Source organism: Myxine glutinosa, chromosome 4 (genome assembly GCF_964187855.1).
Source record: "Myxine glutinosa chromosome 4, kmMyxGlut1.1, whole genome shotgun sequence".
In the NCBI taxonomy this organism is placed as follows: Eukaryota; Metazoa; Chordata; class Myxini; order Myxiniformes; family Myxinidae; genus Myxine; species Myxine glutinosa.
The window spans coordinates 187,900,819-187,920,011 of record NC_136264.1 but is presented as its reverse complement, the minus strand read 5'-3'; the positions used below and the strand labels follow the sequence as shown (position 1 = coordinate 187,920,011).

The 19,193-nt window shown below is 44.2% G+C and overlaps 1 protein-coding gene across 4 annotated transcripts in view; it reads right to left on the bottom strand.

Annotated features, from left to right (window-relative positions):
- Nucleotides 1-15,615, bottom strand: part of ALAS1 (5'-aminolevulinate synthase 1) — a 45,545-nt gene extending 29,930 nt beyond the window's left edge. The window contains exons 1-2 of one of the 4 annotated variants that reach the window (XM_068099668.2): nucleotides 15,138-15,197; nucleotides 12,767-12,911 (exon numbers count right to left, since the gene is read on the bottom strand). In XM_068099668.2, the coding sequence (XP_067955769.2) occupies nucleotides 12,767-12,801 (35 nt within the window). In that variant the 5' untranslated portion in view covers nucleotides 12,802-12,911; nucleotides 15,138-15,197. Of the gene's footprint in view, nucleotides 1-5,762; nucleotides 6,014-12,766; nucleotides 12,912-15,137; nucleotides 15,198-15,419 lie in introns of those variants that run through there. The other 3 variants (XM_068099670.2, XM_068099669.2, XM_068099667.2) reach the window with 3 other exon arrangements.
- Nucleotides 15,616-19,193: the final 3,578 nt, after the last annotated feature.

Sequence of the window (19,193 nt, the reverse complement as noted above, 5' to 3'; positions counted from 1 at the left end):
CTTTCTCACCTCCTTTTCCATGTGCTCCTCACAGTGCCTCACCTCCTCGCGCACTCCTCCGACCTCCTCACTCACTCCTCTTCTGATCTGCTCTCCCATCACTTGCATCTCCTGCCCAGATGCCACCCTCATCTGCTCCATTTCCTCCCTGTGAGCATCCAGTTTGGTTTCTACCCCCATTCTGACCCCCTCTATCTGCTGCTCCATTTGTTTAACTTCCCTTTCCGCTTGGTCCCTCATGTCCCTCAATTTGCCTTCCATACTGTTTTCTAACCCCTCTAACCCATTTTTCACTCCCTCTATCTGATTCTCCTGGGCAGCCATTCTATTTTCTACCCCCTCTAACCCCTTTTGCATCCCTTCCATTTGATTCTCTTGAGCGGCCATTCTGTTTTCTACCCCCGTTAACCCATTTTTCACTTCTTTTATCCCGTTGTCTAACCCCTCAAAATTATTGTCTAACTTCTCACTGGTACCCCTCGCTTCGTCCCTCATTACCCCCATTTGGCCCTCCATTCGCCCACTATCAACCCTCATTTGCTCACTCTGAGCATCCATCCGGTTCCCCATTACCCCCAATTGCTCACTCTGAGCATCCATCCGGTTCCCCAACCGCTCACCCAATCGCTCAATCTGGCTCCCCATACTCATCTGTACAGCTGCCTGTAGCTGCGCAATGAGGGCCTGTATGTCAATCGGCTGCATGTTAAAGCCCGGTGATACAGCGGGCTCGGCTACCGCGCGCTCTTGCGAGGCGCCATTTTGCGTGCCTGCTACCCTCGCTGTTTCGCTCTCCTCATGTCCCTCATGTCCCTCAATTTGGTCCTGGACCGACCCTGCTTCACTCTCCCCTACCGGACCCCAGCCGTCTTGATCCGCCATAGCGCGACTTTCAAAATTCGGTTTTTTATTTTATTTTCGTAAAACAAATTCAAATTTCGCCGTTATAATTTCGCGCGGGAAACGCGCTCCGAATCGATTCTACTTGTTACCAATTTGGGCCTAATACATTTAGTCCCGGGTTCGAATTCCACTCCTCGACACCATTTGTTACAGACGTGGCTTGGATGTTATTTACCGAGCGGTTTATTGGTATGACCACGTCTGCACAAGTTACCCGATTGTGCCCGAACGTTGACTAGTCGCGCTATGCTGGCTCAATAAGAAAAAGAAGACACCCGGCTGGATTACAATAACACAATACGACACCAGGGGTTCAGTTCTCAAGACCTCCGGAGGAGGTTATATTAAGGCGGAAGGTTAGATTACAAGGACGAGAGGTACAGCATAGAAAGACAAGCACTTAGACACAATCTTATATTATTCCCAACAGACGACAGATAAACGGGACAAGGCTGACTCACACGGGGGTTGATGAAAAGGACAGCGGGTATCGATGGCTCAAGGTGCACTCTTGGCTCAAAGCAGGGTCCAGTACGGTCCGGTTCGGTCCAAAGATGCGGGGAGGTATCGTCGCGCTGGGGGTGGCGGTGGCTTCCTCTCCTCTCCGTAGTTCAGGCGCATCTGACGTCACATCCGGCGCGGGGCCGCGTATATCCGGCGGGGAGTGACACGCCCTCGGCTCGTTAGCTCCGCCTCGTGGAATCGGCACGTTGCTTCTCATTGGGTGCGTGCGGGGGGTTTACCAGGCTCCGCCCTTGACGAGGAGCTGACAAGGAGCCCCTTCGTGGTAACCCCGTGGAGCGCATGGTCTGGAGCTAATCGAGCCGGTGGGAGGACGCATCCTCCCCCGCTCCGCCGCCATCTCCTCTGTTGTTGTTGTAATTGTTGGGGAAGAAGATGGAAGGAGGTATGGGAAAGGTCCTAAACTCACTACTGATGCCATATAATCACATTCTGGTGCAACGAAGAGTCATAATTAATGGAAACGAGGCCTTAACTGACATAGAATAAGAATAACTAGGAAGATGTCCGAAAGTTGTCTACGTGTGGTGCGGTGGACCTGGGCACGACATTTAATGGGGGAATAAGGGGAAGGTCGGCTCTACTGATTGTTATTTACATGCAATGGGACTAGGGAATGGGGGATTGGGGAAAGTTGGGGAGTATTGGAGAAATAGGGGAATATTTACAAGCGGATATGGAGGCCAAATTCCATATTCGCAACAATATAGATATGTCTGTGTGTGTGTATGTGTGTATAGGTGTCTGTACGTGTGTGTGCGTGTCTGTTTTTGTGTATGTGTATGTGTGTGTGTGTGGAGATGTATATATGTGTATAATGTGCATATATGGATACATATGTGTATACATATTTGCATATGTGTATATGTGTATATGTGTCTGTACGTGTGTGTGTGTGTGTGTGTGCGTGTGCGTGTGTGTCGATGTACGTGTGTGTGTATGTGTATATGTGTGTGGGTGTATATGTGTGTGTGTGTGTGTATATGTAAACATGGGACGGTGTGTGTGTAAAGTGTGAGGAGGTATTGGAGAGGAAAATGCAGAGATATATTTTTTTAAATCGCGCCATGATGATAAACGAAAATACACCGCCTAAAATAACAGTCGACATATATTTAAAATTCGTCACACACATCCATGCCCGTGGGATTCCCACAGGTGGGAATCCCACGGGCATGGATGTGTGTGACATTTCGACATATTGAGTTAGATGCTGCGCCTGCACATTCAGTTATATAAAATGGTTACTGGCAATTGATCACATCCACAAATGATGTAATCCACACAATTTATGTACTTTACATAACGTTAATAGGAATACATGCCCGTGTAGATGGGAATGACATATAATTCACCGAAAACGTTGAAGCAACCGCATAATATTACGGTGATGTTTAACTCTGAGTGAGAATAGTTCTAAATTTTAAAAACTTTCTTCTGATATTTGTGATTTATTTCAAACAAACTGTATTTCCCATCTACACGGGCATGTATTCCTATTAACGTTATGTAAAGTACATAAATTGTGTGGATTACATCATTTGTGGATGTGATCAATTGCCAGTAACCATTTTGTGAAACTGAATGTGCATGCGCAGCATCGAACTCAATATGTCGAAATGTCACACACATCCATGCCCGTGGGATTCCCACGGGTGACCCCGCTAGTATATATATATATCACCAACGACCTTCTCCTCTCCTCTGACGCTGGCAACCTCAACATTCTCATCCTCCTCGACCTCAGCGCCGCCTTTGACACCATCGATCACACCATCCTCCTCACCCGACTTGAAACCACCTTTAACATTACTGGCACTGCCCTCACTTGGATTAAATCATACCTCTCTGACAGACGTCAGTTCATCTCCATCAATAACTGCAAATCCCCCAATGCTCCCCTCCCCCAAGGTGTCCCCCAAGGTTCAGTTCTTGGCCCCCTCCTCTTCATCCTTTACCTGTCCCCCCTCGGTCACTTAATCCGCCGTCATGGTCTCCAATTCCACTGCTTCGCCGATGACATCCAGCTTTTCATCTCCACCAAGTCCATCTCCACCGCCACCCACTCTATCCTGACAAACTGCATCACTGAAATAAAATCCTGGCTTCAAATCAACTTCCTCAAACTTAACTGTGATAAATCTGAAATAATCATCATTGGCCCAAAAACGCTCACCAAGTCCACCCATAACTTTGCCCTCAACATCGACGGTTTCCCAGTATCCACCTCCCCTCACATCTGGAATCTTGGCATCATCTTTGACCAAACCCTCTCCTTCGACAAATACACTAAACAGATCACAAAGACAGCCTTCTTTCACCTGAAAAACATCGCCCGTCTCCGTCCATCCCTCTCCTCCGTGGCTGCAGAAACCCTCATCCACGCCTTCATCACTTCCCGTCTGGACTACTGCAATAGCCTCCTTTATGGTTCACCCTCAACAATCACCAATAAACTCCAATACATTCAGAACTCCGCTGCCCGTCTACTCACCCATTCCCGGACCCGTGACCACATCACCCCCGTCCTTTACAAGCTTCACTGGCTCCCCATCTCCCAGAGAATCCAGTACAAAATCCTCCTCTTGACCTACAAAGCCCTCCATAACCTGGCCCCATCCTACCTGGCTGACCTCCTCTCCAGACACACTCCCACCCACAACCTCCGCTCTGCTGGTACCAACCTCCTGACCCCCCCCCCATCCGGACCAAATTTAGATCCTGGGGGGACAGGGCCTTCTCCATCGCTGCTCCCACCCTCTGGAACTCGCTACCTCACACCATCAGAGACTCCTCCTCACTCACCACATTCAAAACATCACTCAAGACCCACCTGTTCAACACTGCATTCAACATTTAACCCACAGCATCTAACCCCTGACTATCTCCTCTCCTTCTCCCTCCTTTGTGCTTTGAATATTTCCCTATTGATTCTTCTTTTTTTGCAATTGTTTTTATGTTTTGCTATGCATTATGTTTTGCACTCTGTCAAAGCGTCTTTGGGCTTCCTGAAAAGCGCTATATAAAATAAATGCATTATTATTATTATATATATATATATATATATATATATATATATATATATATATATATATATATATATATATATATATATATATACTGTATATATATATATATATACATACACACATATACATATACACACACACATATACATATACACACACACGTATATGTGTGTGCTATCCCTCGGAAAGCATTGAGCTGGAGGACCCGTCTGCTGACATTGGTCGTTCATGGACCTTAAGACCAACAAATTACAGATTTCTGTCCAAATTGGCTGCAGTCGAACATCAGGCCCTGTTAGCTGTTTTTTGCAAAACATGGGCCAATTTTTTTTCCCCCAGCCAACCCCACAACAAAGTGAGAATAATTGGTTCCATTTAATAAGTAATAGTGGAGGTCAACCTTGATAAAACAAATAGACCAATTAAAATATTTGCGTAATAATCCCTTCGGGGAGGCCCCATGCTGATACTTCTCACCATTATTGACGTGTTTAGTCAATTTAACGTTAATATTGCTACCAGTGAGTAATTTCATAACCCAAACAAAAGGAGCAAAATTACCAGGTAATAATAAAAAAATGCCTTTAATCTGAAAAATGAAAGAAAATGAAATATATTATTTGAGATAAAATTCAGGATAAAGAAAAGTCTTGCATCACTATACTCTTCCAAAGCCAGTCGCCGAGTCCGATAAGAACTCCAGGGAGGATTGCAAGTTTCGAGCACATTTCACAACTACTCAATGTATCGCAAAAACTGCTCCAAAATCCACGTTCTTTGCACCAGTGGACTAAAAGAAGCATTTGATAATGAGGAAACCACGGCAACCCTGATGTGTGCCTTCTGAAAACACTATTACAGTTGAAATAAATAAATAAGGATTTAAGACAGCCAGGTTATTCGAAAGTAGAAATGGCTAATTTGCCCAAATTTTGTCACCAAATCTAAACCAAAACCCTTGAAGAACATCACCTAAAATACACCGTAACTTACTGCTCACTAGAGTCGAACTTCAGTGCAATAAACTCAGCCTAGAGGTGTTGCAGTGAAAAGTGCGACAATCGGTGTCGTTTGAAAAGTCCCCAAAACAAAACCCAAATACTTGTAGCCGTCGGAATTAAATGAGCAAGTTACCTGTATGGCCCTATATTAACGTTACGGCTGAGTTTGCACAGTAGTCGTAGTTTACAGGACATCAAACAGCATTTTAGTTAGAAGCAGTCACATTCGTGGTTTTGTTTAAATTAAAAAAACAGAGTTATAAAAAAAACTAACAAGGTCCAGCAGTGGACCAGGTCTTGGGCCTACCTGGATGGATAGCAGGATTTCCACTTGTAAGGACTGAGGAATAACTGGCAACGGGCCATAGTAGCCATGGTTGCAATGCTTTGAAAAGCTTTGTGAAATGTTCCGATGGAATGGTTCATAGATTCATCCAAAGTGATACTCTAATCAGACCTGTCAGGTGAACGAGTGGAACGACGGCCCTTGTCACCTGCCTCTCACTGGGTGGGCTGGAGGATGACAATGTCCCCACAGACACTGACAATCATCTCAACGACTCGACACATTTACTCATCTCCTCCCATTCTTCATCTGAAGCACCGCCCTCTCATACATCACACTTTCCTGATCTAGAGCCTAAAGCATCTATAAGTTGCACTCCTTTTCCTCCTGCTCTGTTACACACATCATATTAGCAATGTGCACCTCCAGAAGAACAGGTACCACAGGTACTATGGTGTGATGGTGTCTTCTTTTTTATTTTTGTATTACAAGATCTCAGCCCGCGGATGAGTGAAGGGACAGAAGAACCACCTTTAGAGGCCATTTTTCCCTGCAGAGCAGTTGTTGGCCTTTTTTGGGCACCGTGGTCCCCTTTTTGAAGCAATGTTTTATGGCCGGATGCCCTTCCTGCCGCCAACCCTGTTAGTCGCCTCTTGCGACACACAGGGAATTACCAGTGAACTGGTACTCAATTTGCCGACCTCAGAAGGATGACAGGCTGAGTCAACCCCCCTGGCGTTAATTCAGTGATCGACCGGGATTTGAGCCCAGGATCTGAGGATCCCAAGCCGGCACCCTAACCGCTAAGCCAACACCAGGGTTAAAGCGAATGGACAGAAGGCAAAAAGGCAATGCAACGAAGGTGCGGCGACAGGTGGATGCAACAAGCAAGGCAATTACCGAACAGGAAAAGAGGGTACCAAAAACAGTGACGTGCAGCAAGTAGTAAGGTTGGGGTTTAATGGGGATGGAAAAACATCGCATTGGGAAGGGAATGACATGAGATGGTGCTGCACCACTTGCTTTAAGCCCACTTGGAGTTTAGAACAGTTAAACGTTGTTCTCATGGCCTCTTGCATCATTTCTCAGTATCACACGACTTCCCATTCCAACTGTCGAACCGGAATCCACAAACTGGGTTTTACAAGGTACGACAACATACAACAGTTTCGATAAACTTCTCTCTATACTGTATTTAAAGATGGAAACGGTCATACAAAGGCAAAAAGCATTGCGACTACAACAAAATTTCAAATATAAATTATACCCCAGCCCCCTACTCCCTGGCATTTTGCAATGTCCACATTCATTGGAAGAGGCCACAGCACGAGCAATCAGTTGAGTCATTCTCATTGCAAAACACACGTAGAGCGAAAATACGTCAATCCATCAGGAAATTTGGAAATTAACACTGGTGACATCAAACGTGAATAGAGTTCAACTTGAGAAAATTGTTCCATCATCTGCTAAATGCTAAATGACACCCGTGGTGGAGTTTTCTATGAGGTTGTGGGAAGGAAGCGGTGGTTTTTAAAAATGTTTACAAAATCTGTACACCAAAATTCTTCTTCTACGTCTTTGGATAATGGTCAAAGTGCTCCTCCGAACGATCAGGAAGATGATCGATTTGTGTGCACATGCATGGAGATGCACGTTAGTCCGAATGCATGTTGTTACCTCTGCCACAGAAGGTGGATGGAGGTTGTGTTTTTACCCCTGTCTGTCTGTTTGTAAACATGATATCTCAAAGCGTTGTGGACGGATTCGGACAAAAACTTGGTGGGCAGGTAGGGTGTGTGACAAGGAAGAATCGATTTAATTTTGGTGAAGATTCCAATCTTGATCTGGATCAGAGAATTTTTAAAGTGATTCTTCACCATTGAGTGATAGGGATAAAACTGATATATAGCAAGATACACTACATGACCAAAAGTATGGGGACACCTTTTAATTAGTGGATTCGGCTGTTTCAGCCACACCCATTGCTGACAGGTATATATAATCTAGCACACAGCCATGCAATCTCCATAGACAAACATTGGCAGTAGAATGGGCCTTACAGAGGATGCCACCTTTCCAACAAGCCAGGTCGTCAAATTTCTGCCATGCTAGAGCTGCCCCAATCAACTGTAAGTGCTGTTATTGTGAAGTTGAAACGTCTAGGAGCAACAACAGCTCAGCTGCGAAGTGGTAGGAAACACATGCTCACAGAACGGGACCGCCGAGTGCTGAAGCGCGTAGCACATAAAAATCGTCTGTCCTCGGTTGAAACACTCACGACCGAGTTCCAAACTGCCCCTGGAAGCAACATCAGCACAACAACTGTTCATCGGGAGCTTCATGAAATGGGTTTCCATGGCCGAGCAGCCGCCCACAAGCCTAAGATCACCATGCGCAATGCCAAGCATCGGCTGAAGTGGTGTAAAGCTCGCCGCCATTGGATTCTGGAACAGTGGAAACTCGTTCTCTGGAGTGATGAATCACACTTCACCATCTGGTAGTCCGACGGGGACGAAACTGGGTTTGGCGGATGCCAGGAGAACGCTACCTGTCCGAATGCATAGTGCCAACTGCAAAGTTTGGTGGAGGGGGAATGATGGTCTGGGGCTGTTTTTCATGGTTCGGGCTCGGCCCCTTAGTTCCAATGAAGGGAAATCTTAACGCTACAGCATACAATGACATTCCAGAAGACGATTGTGTGCTTCCAATTTTGTGGCAACAGTTTGGGGAAGGCCCTTTCCTGTTTCAGCATGACAATGCCCATGTGCACAAAGCGACGTCCATACAGAAATGGTTTGTCGAGATTGGTGTGGAAGAACTTGACTGGCCTGCACAGAGCCCTGACCTCAACCCCATCGAACACCTTTGGGATGAATTTGAACGCCGACTGCGAGCCAGGCCTAAGTGCACAACATCAGTGCCCGACGTCACTAATGCTCTTGTAGCTGAATGGAAGCAAATCTCCACAGCAATGTTCCGACATCTAGTGGAAAGCCTTCGCAGAAGAGCGGAGGCTGTTATAGCAGCAAAGGGGGGGGGGGGGGAGGGACCAACTCCATATTAATGCCCATGATTTTGGAATGAGATGTTCGATGCTCAGGAGTCCGCATACTTTTGGTCATGTCGTGTATCTCAAAGTTATGGACGGATTCGGACGAAACTTGGTGGATAGGTTGTACACATGACAAGGATGAATTGATTAGGCTTTGATTAAGGGTTTTTTTTATTCTTAAGTGATTCTTCACCATTGAGTGATAGGGCCAAAAACAACATATATCATGATATTTCAAAAAGTTGTGGACGACTTATGACAAAACTTAGAGGACGAGTTGGGTAGGTGACAATAACAAGCAGATTCGATTTCGGTTCAGGTCTGAATCCAGATCTGGCCCATCAGTGGATACAAAACAAACTGTTCAGCTTGGTGGAGGTATGCACTCTACCGAGTGCCGTCCTAGTTAATATATTTATTCGGCTGGTTCTGGAATTGTTCTAAGGTGTCACTATTTCCGACACCAGCAGGGAGGTTATTCCAATTGGGTATCAATTGTTGAATAATTTAAGGCAAATTTGTCGATGTTACCCCTTGGTTGACACTGTGGAAGGATCATATTATGACGTTTCTGGGTTAGGGTTTTACTTCTGCTAAAGAAGGCACTTGGGGAGATTGTCACCAATTCTCTTTCGATCTTACAGGCCATTGCAAGTCTGCTGGCAGTGCACCTCTGAGAAAGGCTTTTCCATTTCAAGATGTGAATCATGCTGGAAACACTTCTCGTCTTGCAGTAGTCATACCTGGCCCATCGATGGTATTCTCCAATATTTTGATGTCCAATTTGGAGTGGTGATCCCAAAAACTTGAGCAGTATTCCACATGAGGTCTGATCAAGGATTCGTAGGCAGCTTCTCTGAAGGTCTTGGGGAACTTTCTGGTGTTGCGTCGAATAAATCCTACTTGCTGATTTGCTTTCCTCAAGATTGCGCCAATATGAATCGTCATCACTTATGAGCACAGCAAGGTATATAAAGAGAGCTCTACTGCTGGAGAGGGATGTTGAGTATGGAGTATTCGGTGACTATAAAAAAATTAAAGTTATAAGTGTTATGTAAAATGATCCATTCGGATGTCATCTTCGCCACCGAAGGTGGACAGAGGTTACGTTTTCGTGCCCCCTCTTTGTCTGTCTGTGTCTGTGAGCAGGATATCTCAAAAAGTTATGGACCGATTCGGACAAAACTTGGTGGACAGGTTGAATGCGTGACAAGTACTAATTTATTTGATATTGGTGAAGATCCGGACTGGGATCCGGCCTATCAGTGGTAAACGAAACGTAAACTGATCAGCCTGCCAGGAGTATGCACTCTACCAAGTGCTGTCCTAGATGTTGTTGTTTTTGTTGCGATCAGTGCAAAGTTGTGGTGGAGAACCCACTGAGGGCTTCAGTTCACACTCTCTTTGGTTGATAGTGTGTAGTGCCGTGGTTTCGGTCAGGTGACCATTCAGCTCAGGCCCTGGATTTGATCTACTTAGACTAGACGTGGACACTTGACCATCGTGCGGAGAGACGTCTCCTCTTTCAGCAATGCCATTTCCCTCTCCAGATGGGAGTCATTCTGAACGTAACAACGGAATTTCCATCGCTTGCCTTTGGGCTTGTTTAGGCCATGCAACAGTACATTCACAAGTCCTGCTCGGAGATACAATACCACCACATGAGACCAAAACATTGTCCAATTTCACAAGAGTCGAATCGTTTTCACAATATGCCAACTTGATGAAGTGATTGTGCGAGTAGGAAACTCGAGAAATCCTTCCTTGCAATTCAGGTAGAAGAACATTCATGTCTCTGAATGGCTTTGGCCTACATGAGGTGCATGCACAATCTCCCACGAGCCTTCGATTACTGCTAAAAAGCTGGACAAAAAAAAAAGCACAGTGTCGGTATCAAACATATTTCTTAACAATGGAGCACAGAGCCACAATATTCATGGAAGTAACCAACTTGTGCAAACAAACTTAAAAATTCCACAGCAGTGGTTAAACCGGTCAGGAAAGGTTGAACAAAACACACTGCCCCACCGCGCCCTCCCTCCACCCGATCCACTCCAAGAAAACCAAAAGATTAAAGTCTTGTTCAGCAAGTAGCCTCCAGACACATTCTGCTTGAAAATCTGCTTGGAGTCTCTGTTAAAAATGCAACATGACGCGAACTTGCAAGCCTGCCACTAACCGAAAGCATAATTCGTGTCGCACCGATCGTACATCGTATCGTGCACGCCACACGTGCACTCGTACATGTGTAATGTCAGGAATGCTGTGTGTATTGGCCACAGCATTACTGCATCCAGTTTGGGAATACGAGGGGAGGAGGTTGGAGGTCTCCCTGGTTCCAATTATCAAGACTGTACCAACAAGTCTCTCTGGCATAATAGGCTTCAACAAAGAACAGCAGATAAGCATGTCACTAGGGATAGGCCCCTCTGTCACATTGAGGAACTTGTCCGATTATCAAAAGTTGACCGAGGAGTGCAAATGGAATTTAGAAGATTTTTTTTCTCCCCATCCTTCAATACCTTTCTGCTTCGTGTATAATATAATGGCTGTTTTTTGCATTTGAAAATTGGGGTTCGATCTGCCATCTTGGTTTATGCTGTTTGCAATACAGTACCAGCATCCAGGTGGTGCTGATATTTATTATTTGGAAACAAGCCTAAAGTAAACTGCTCCATACCCAACTGCATTGCAAAGACCAATGACAACATCTCATTACATTTTTATCTGTTACCAAGCAATCTCAGGCGGTGGGGTTTATGAGGGAGCTTGATTCAATGAGTAAGTGTTGGCACCACCTGGGTCGAGCCCCCTATTAATATTATATACAGGGTGTCCCATAAGTCTGGAATCATAGGGCAAAATAAGTGATTCATGATTTTGTCGTTTAAGAATTATTATTATTTTTCATGATTTTTTCGTTCTTTGCAGGTGTCCGTGATACCGCTGAGTAAGAAACATCGTGTCACCTGCAAGAAACGAAAAAATTATGAATCACTTCTTTTGCCCTATGATTCCAGACTTATGGGACACCCTGTGTGTGTGTGTGTGTGTGTGTGTGTGTGTGTGTGTGTGTGTGTGTGTGTGTGTGTGTGTGTGTGTGTGTGTGTGTGTGTGTGTGTGTATGTGTGTGTGTGTGTGTGTGTATATATAATCTAGTTCTAGTTCTTCCACAAGCCTTAACTTTGAATGGAAAACCCCACCTGGGTTCTTCTACAGCTGCACACGTGTGAATGCCTGGAGATGTAAAGGAACCTGAGCATGGTTTGCTATGGCTTACCTTGTGTAGCTTTTAGCAAACAGCAAAGGGCTTACGTTGTGTAGCATTTCATGGCTGCGTTATGCAGATTTCTTTAGCTGGAAAAGCATGTGGGTTAATATGTTTACTGCTGTTGGCATTACACATGGTACATGTTTGGGAGCCTCGGTGGTGCGTGTTTTATGTCTATGCTGTTGCTGATGACTCGCTAACAAGTGATGAAATCAATCCAGCGGCTGAGGGGCGTGTCACATTGGGATTATCATGTATGTACAGTACAACTAGTTAATATTTTGCAGCTGTTGAGGAACCCGGGTAAGGTTCAAAACGACAAAGGGATTACCTTGTGTAGCTTTTCTTGGTTGCTTTATGCAGCTTTCTTTGGCTGGATGAGCATGGAGGTTAATTTATGTTGCGACATCAATTGGTCGATGGTCCAATTAAGCTTAAAGCTTTTCTGCTTAATTTCATAGCTCTTTATTATTTGCCATACCGATTTGCCAACATATCCCGCACACCATAACCACACTGGCATGAGGTTGGAAAGATATCTTACGGCGTACACGCGTTCGCCTTGAAGTTTGAGTTCGAGACATTGAGCCTGGGTTTGACTCTCTAACCAGATATCAATTGTGACTCTGGTGTTTCAGGCAGGGCATTCGTTAATGTGTGCATTGTCCATCACAAATATGTTAAGCCAGAGGAACCGTCTACCAGCAGCAGTCGTTTGAAGACGTTAAATATCCCATGGTGTCTTCTCGCAAATAGTCGACGAGTTGGCGCCGAGACCCTGGAGAAATTGCCAATTCCAGCCAAGTTCATTCAAATGTCAGGCCTGGCCAGCGAGTTCCTGAAACACCTGCACCAAAACATTCCCCAGTGAACCCCACAAGAAGATGGGAATATTTGGAAACCTTAAATATGTAATAGATATCACACTCACACCTGTGTAATGCTCGGGATTTGTGTCTTGGACACAGCCTTACTATGGAAATTGGAAGGGATTTGTGGTGGAGGGTAGAGGGAGAGGGGGATCTCCATGGTTCCAAATATCAAGACTGTACCAACAATTCCCTTTCGCATAAGAGGCTTTAACAAAGTACAGCAGAGCATGACACTTGGGACAGGTCCCTCTGTCAGATTGAGAAACTCGTCCAATTATTACATAGTTGATTTGAGGATGACAAATGAAGGGAAACTCTCATTATCGCAGCCACCGAAGGTGTACGCTGGTTATGTTTTCACACCTGCGAGCATGATACCTCAAACAGTTGTGGACAGATGGGGATGAAATTTGGTGGCGAGGTTGGGTACGTGATAAGGACGAATTGATTAGATTTTGTTAAGATCCGGATCCGGATACTAGAATTTGTTTAGTGATTTATTCACCATTGAGAGACAGGGCCAAAAACGATATGTAGCACAATGTCTCAAAGAGTTGGGGACAGATTCGGACGAAACTTGGTGGATTCGTTAGGTAGGTGACAAGAACAAGCCGATTAGATTTTCGTTCAGGTCCGAATCCAGATCCGACTTATCAGTGATCCAGATCCAGATCAGATTAATCCGGCCTATCAGTGAGATGCAAAATAGAAACTGTTCAGCTTTGCGGAGGTATTTCCGGTATGCTCTACCAAGTGCCGTTCTTGTTAAAGACGTTTTCCCACAGCAAACCCCTATCCTTATCTGCAATACTCAGCATTTGATTAAACTTAACCTTTCGTACAACTATCGGAGACGCCTCTTCGCGGTGGTTGTACCCCGCCAATGCAAGTTGGGGGCCAAATCTTCCCCATTCTTCCCTGCTGCTTGGATTCGTCATGACAGCACGGTCACTGTCAGTGCTAATCGGTCTCCATGAACCAGCCCTTTCCCTCTTGTGTGTCTCTCTCTAACTGTCGTGGCCCTGACTTTGTGAAGGTGAGGGTACACCATCCTAGATGTGGGGGATCTCTGGGTCGCTCCTGCGAGATCAATCGGTTGTCTCCGTGCCACCCTCTTGAGTGTCTCTCTATAACTCTGTCGTGGCCCTGACTTTGTGAAGGTGAGGGTACACCATCCTAGATGTGGGGGATCTCTGGGTCGCTCCTGCGAGATCAATCGGTTGTCTCCGTGCCACCCTCTTGTGTGTCTCTCTCTAACTCTATCGTGGTCCTGACTTCGTGAAGGTGAGGGTACACCATCCTAGATGTGGGGGATCTGTGGGTCGCTCCTGCGAGATCAATCGGCTGTCTCTGTGCCGCAGGCTTGTTCGAGAGAACTGTCCGGGGCTATACAACAACAACAACAACAACAACAACAACAACAACAACAACTAAACCTTTCAGGCCAAAACATCAGGCAAAGGTTACAACCATTAAATGTTTAAATTACCAATTAATCGATTGATTTGATTCCAGGGATATGCTCCAGTTATTAGGATCAAGAGAAGTAATCAAATCAAATCAAACACCTCCAAGTGTCCTGACACTTGCCCTCCACCCCAGACTATTATCCGATGAACCCGATCAGTAACCCCGGTTAACGTCATGTCTTTTGAAGTACACGTGACGCAGGTAGCTCAATGTGAACTGTAGAGTCGACTTGGATCGATTATTGATTACAGCCATTCTTACAAATCGACGTGAAAGTCGCTTTGCCAGGCGTCTGTATGATAGTATGCATGACGTCAGTCTGTATGATTTGTATATATGACGTCACATCAGGTACGGGATCACAGGTAAGTAACCTGTAGTTAACTCGGTCTGCGAATAATTAGCGGTATCACGAATACCTGATTCGGTATCACGAATAATTCGTGGTTATGAATACGATATAAATGGGAAAAGTTTGAGGAAATGCATTTTTTTTTTCCAAAGAAATATACCTCAGCGAGGCCTGTCAGGCCGCACTGTACAGTGTGCTCGCCTAGCAAGGCAATAAAAGAACAATTTTACACACGTACACCAACCAGAGTGCGTGTGAGGATACATCAAAGGTAAAAAGCGAAACTTATAAAGATTGTGTCTTCATTTGGGTGCAAATGATGGCGAGTATACGTAAATAAAAAAAACCTGTTCTGGTATAACCGGAAACCGGTACGTACGTGATTGACGCGAATGTGAGACAAGGACATCCGAGCATTGGGGTAAGGACGTAGAGAAGGGCGGACACGCGCCCAGGGGGTAATTGGGGTTCAAGTTACAGATATACTAATATATGGTTGATGAAATGATAAGAGAATATGCAGTATGACGTCATTAACGATCAAGTACGAGGTCCACAGACACATAAAGGGGATGAATGGGTCAGGTACGTGTGAATGAACATGTACTGTACGCACACCGATCGATGTGGATACACAAGAGAGACAGACGACGAACCGAACCTTGTCGTTGCTGTAAGTCTGATCTGCTCGCCCTGCTCTCTGCCCCGCTCTGGAAGCGATGAGTGTGAGTGCAAAGGTAAGTGGCAAGAATACTTTGAGTTAATGCAATACTCGATCCCAACCTGCTTGTTGTCCCACTCTGGGAACGAACTGCTTGGTGAACGCTTCCTCGGGAGCTAAAGAGAATCAGTGGCCGGTGGGCGTGGGCGGTGGGCGTGGCCGGAGGCGGTCCCGGGGGCGGAGCGTCATGAAAACTTTTTTTTAACTCTAAAACTCCAGCATTCTTATCAACGTCACGTACACGTGTGCTTTGACTTTCCTCTATGGCTTCCAGATTAGTTGCTTGTTTGGGTTTAGGTTAAGTATTGTGTGATTCAACCTTCACTAGCATTTGCTTCAATATTTAGGCCGACATTAAACAGGTCTGCTCGGTGAAGTATGCTGGGATGATCAATTGTTCACCCAGCAGTATGCTGGGAATTTCATTTATTTATTATTATTTGCTTGAAGTTTAAGCACTATGGCTATAAAAACAATTCCAAACTAGAACGGCACTCAGTAGTGAGCATACCTCCGCCTGGTTGACCATATAACTCAATGGTGAAGAATCACTTTTAAAAATTCTACGAGTTGGATCGGATCTTCACCAAAATTGAGTCGATTCTTCCTTGTCACACACTCAACCTGTCCAACAAGTTTCGTGCAAATCCGTCCATAACCTTTTGAGATATCCTGCTCTGTGTCGTTTTTGGCCCCATCTCCCAATGGTGAAGAATAACTTAAAAATTTAATAATCCTTATATCCGAATCCATATTCAGATCTTCACCAACATCGAATAGAATCGTCCTTGTCAGACACCGAACCTGTCCACCAAGTTTCGTACAAATCCGTCCATAACCTTTTGAGATATCCTGCTCTGTGTCGTTTTTGGCCCTATCTCCCAATGGTGAAGAATAACTTAAAAATTTATTAATCCTTATATCCGAATCCATATTCAGATCTTCACCAACATCTAATCGAATCGTCCTTGTCAGACACCCAGCCGGTCCACCAAGTTTCGTGCAAATTCGTCCATAACTTTTTGAGATATCCTGCTATGTATCGATTTTGGCCCTATCTCCCAATGGTGAAGAATCACTTATAAAATTCTAGTATCCGGATCCGGATCCGGATCTTCACCAAAATCTAATCATTTCGTCCTTGTCACATACGCTACATCTATGCCAAATTTCGTCCGAATGCGTCCACAACTTTTTGAGATATTTTGTTCACAAACGGACAAACGGACAGACAGGGGTGAAAACATAACCTCCATCCACCTTTGGTGGCGAAGGTAACCATTGGCCTCAAAGGATTACTTATATACACAATGATTTTTAAAATTTATATAATGCTGAAATTCTTTCTGCGTATATCGAGGCTCATTGAAGAGTTATCAAAACATGAAATGTATATATACTCAGTCGCAATTGAGTGTGATGGGAACGATAGGTTGACGATGCGAAGTACTGATGTACAGAGGTCGAGATTCTCTAATTTATTACTTGCATAATCGAAGATTTTTCAAGTATATTGGTCGGTTGCGTTTGTGGTTCTGTCTGTCTGTTTGTCTGTTTGTCACCGGCTTACAGGTCACAATTTTCAACCGATCTTCACGAAACTTCACCAAATGGTAGAGTTGGTCAAAAGCAAGAAGCCGATTGTTTTTGGGGTCAAAAGGACAAAAGGTCAACATAGGCCAAAGGTCACCAAATTTGCTAAATTTCTAAAATCCCCAATTTTCATCCGATTGACATGAAATTTGAAGAGGTCTTGCATATCTGGTCACTGAATTCAACCACCAAGTATTTTTGAGGTCAACATAGGCCAAAAGGTCAACATAGGCCAAATTTCTAAAATCCTCAATTTTCATCCAATTGACTTGAAATTTGAAAAGGACTTGCATATCTGGTCACTGAATTCAACCACCAAGTATACTTGAGGTCAACATAGGCCAAAAGGTCAACATAGGCCAAATTTCTAAAATCCTCAATTTTCATCCAATTGACTTGAAATTTGAAAAGGACTTGCATATCTGGTCACTGAATTCAACCACAAATTATATTTTAGGTGAACATAGGCCAAAAGGTCAACATAGGCCAAAAGGTCAACATAGGCCAAATTTCTAAAATCCTCAATTTTCGTCCGATTGAATTGAAATTTGAAGAGGACTTGCATATCTCGTTACTGAATTCAACCACGAAGTATTTTTGAGGTCAACATAGGCCAAAAGGTCAACATAGGCCAAATTTCTAAAATCCTCAATTTTCGTCCGATTGACTTGAAATTTGAAGAGGACTTGCATATCTGGTTACTGAATTCAACCACCAAGTATACTTGAGGTCAACATCGGCCAAAAGGTCAACATAGGCCAAATTTCTAAAATCCTCAATTTTCATCCAATTGACTTGAAATTTGAAAAGGACTTGCATATCTGGTCACTGAATTCAACCACGAAGTATTTTTGAGGTCAACATAGGCCAAAAGGTCAACATAGGCCAAATTTCTAAAATCCTCAATTTTCATCCAATTGACTTGAAATTTGAAGAGGACTTGCATATCTGGTCACTGAATTCAACCACCAAGTATTTTTGAGGTAACATAGGCCTAAAGGTCAACATAGGCCAAGTTTCAAAAATCCTCAATTTTCATCCAATTGACTTGAAAATTGAACAGAATTTGCACATTGAGTCACTAAATAGGGAAACTAACTATTTTTGAGATCAAAAGGTCATAGGTCAATTCAAGGTCAACTTTCCAAAATCATCATTTTTCATCTGAAAAATCGTCACTTTTCTTCCTATTGACCCGAGCTTTGATCAAGATTGTCAATTTTAATCTTGATGAAATGGACAATTTGCTGTATCAATGGAATTTTTTTTCTTGTGGCAGGGGGGTGGGGGGGATAGATTCTGCAAATATCGTGCTCCGCATGACGTCTTCTTGTTCATTTATTTATTTTTTGAAAATCCTCACCATATTCATGGCACAGGCTGGGATGTGGAAATCCCAAAGTGGGTACTTCCTTAATTGTGATGATGACATTAACTGGACAAGGCCTCACGAAAAAAGGATCCTGCAAACAGTATTTCCCACAAGACTGTCAAAATCGGAGTTGAATGTCATTTCTCGATGATGGATCTAATTTTGATCTTCTTGTCTTTTGGTAATGAATGAATTGAGGTTGGAGATTGTTGTGCAGATGAGATTGATGGGGATATTGGTTTAATGCTGGCTGAGATAGGCTGGACACTTGGTGTGGATGGGGGGAAGAGAGAATGGCAAAGAGAGCAGATGGAAAAGAGGTATGGTAGGAGGAAAAGAGGTAGACCACGGTTGAGATGGGAGGATTGTATGAAGAAGGATATCAGTAAGCCATGGCTTGAGAATGGAGAGAGTTGGTGGAGGACAGAGGGAAGTGGAGGAGTATCGTGGCCAAGGCAGGGCAGGAGCTTGATGCCATCGGACCTCACTCCTTATAAAGGGAAGTAGAACAACAAAAATGTCTTTTGTGAAGAGGTTATAGTCAGCAAGGATTGATGTCATGCTGTTTAGTAAGCAAGAGATGTTTCGAGATAAACTGCCATGAGTTACGTCAACATGACCTGCATCTAAAACTCACATCTAAGTCGATATGTATTATACAAAATACAGCCAAAAACCCAAACCTCAACATCAACAATATGCGAGTACCCAAGCACTCATGATTCTATCAGATCCAGTTTCAGGGTTGT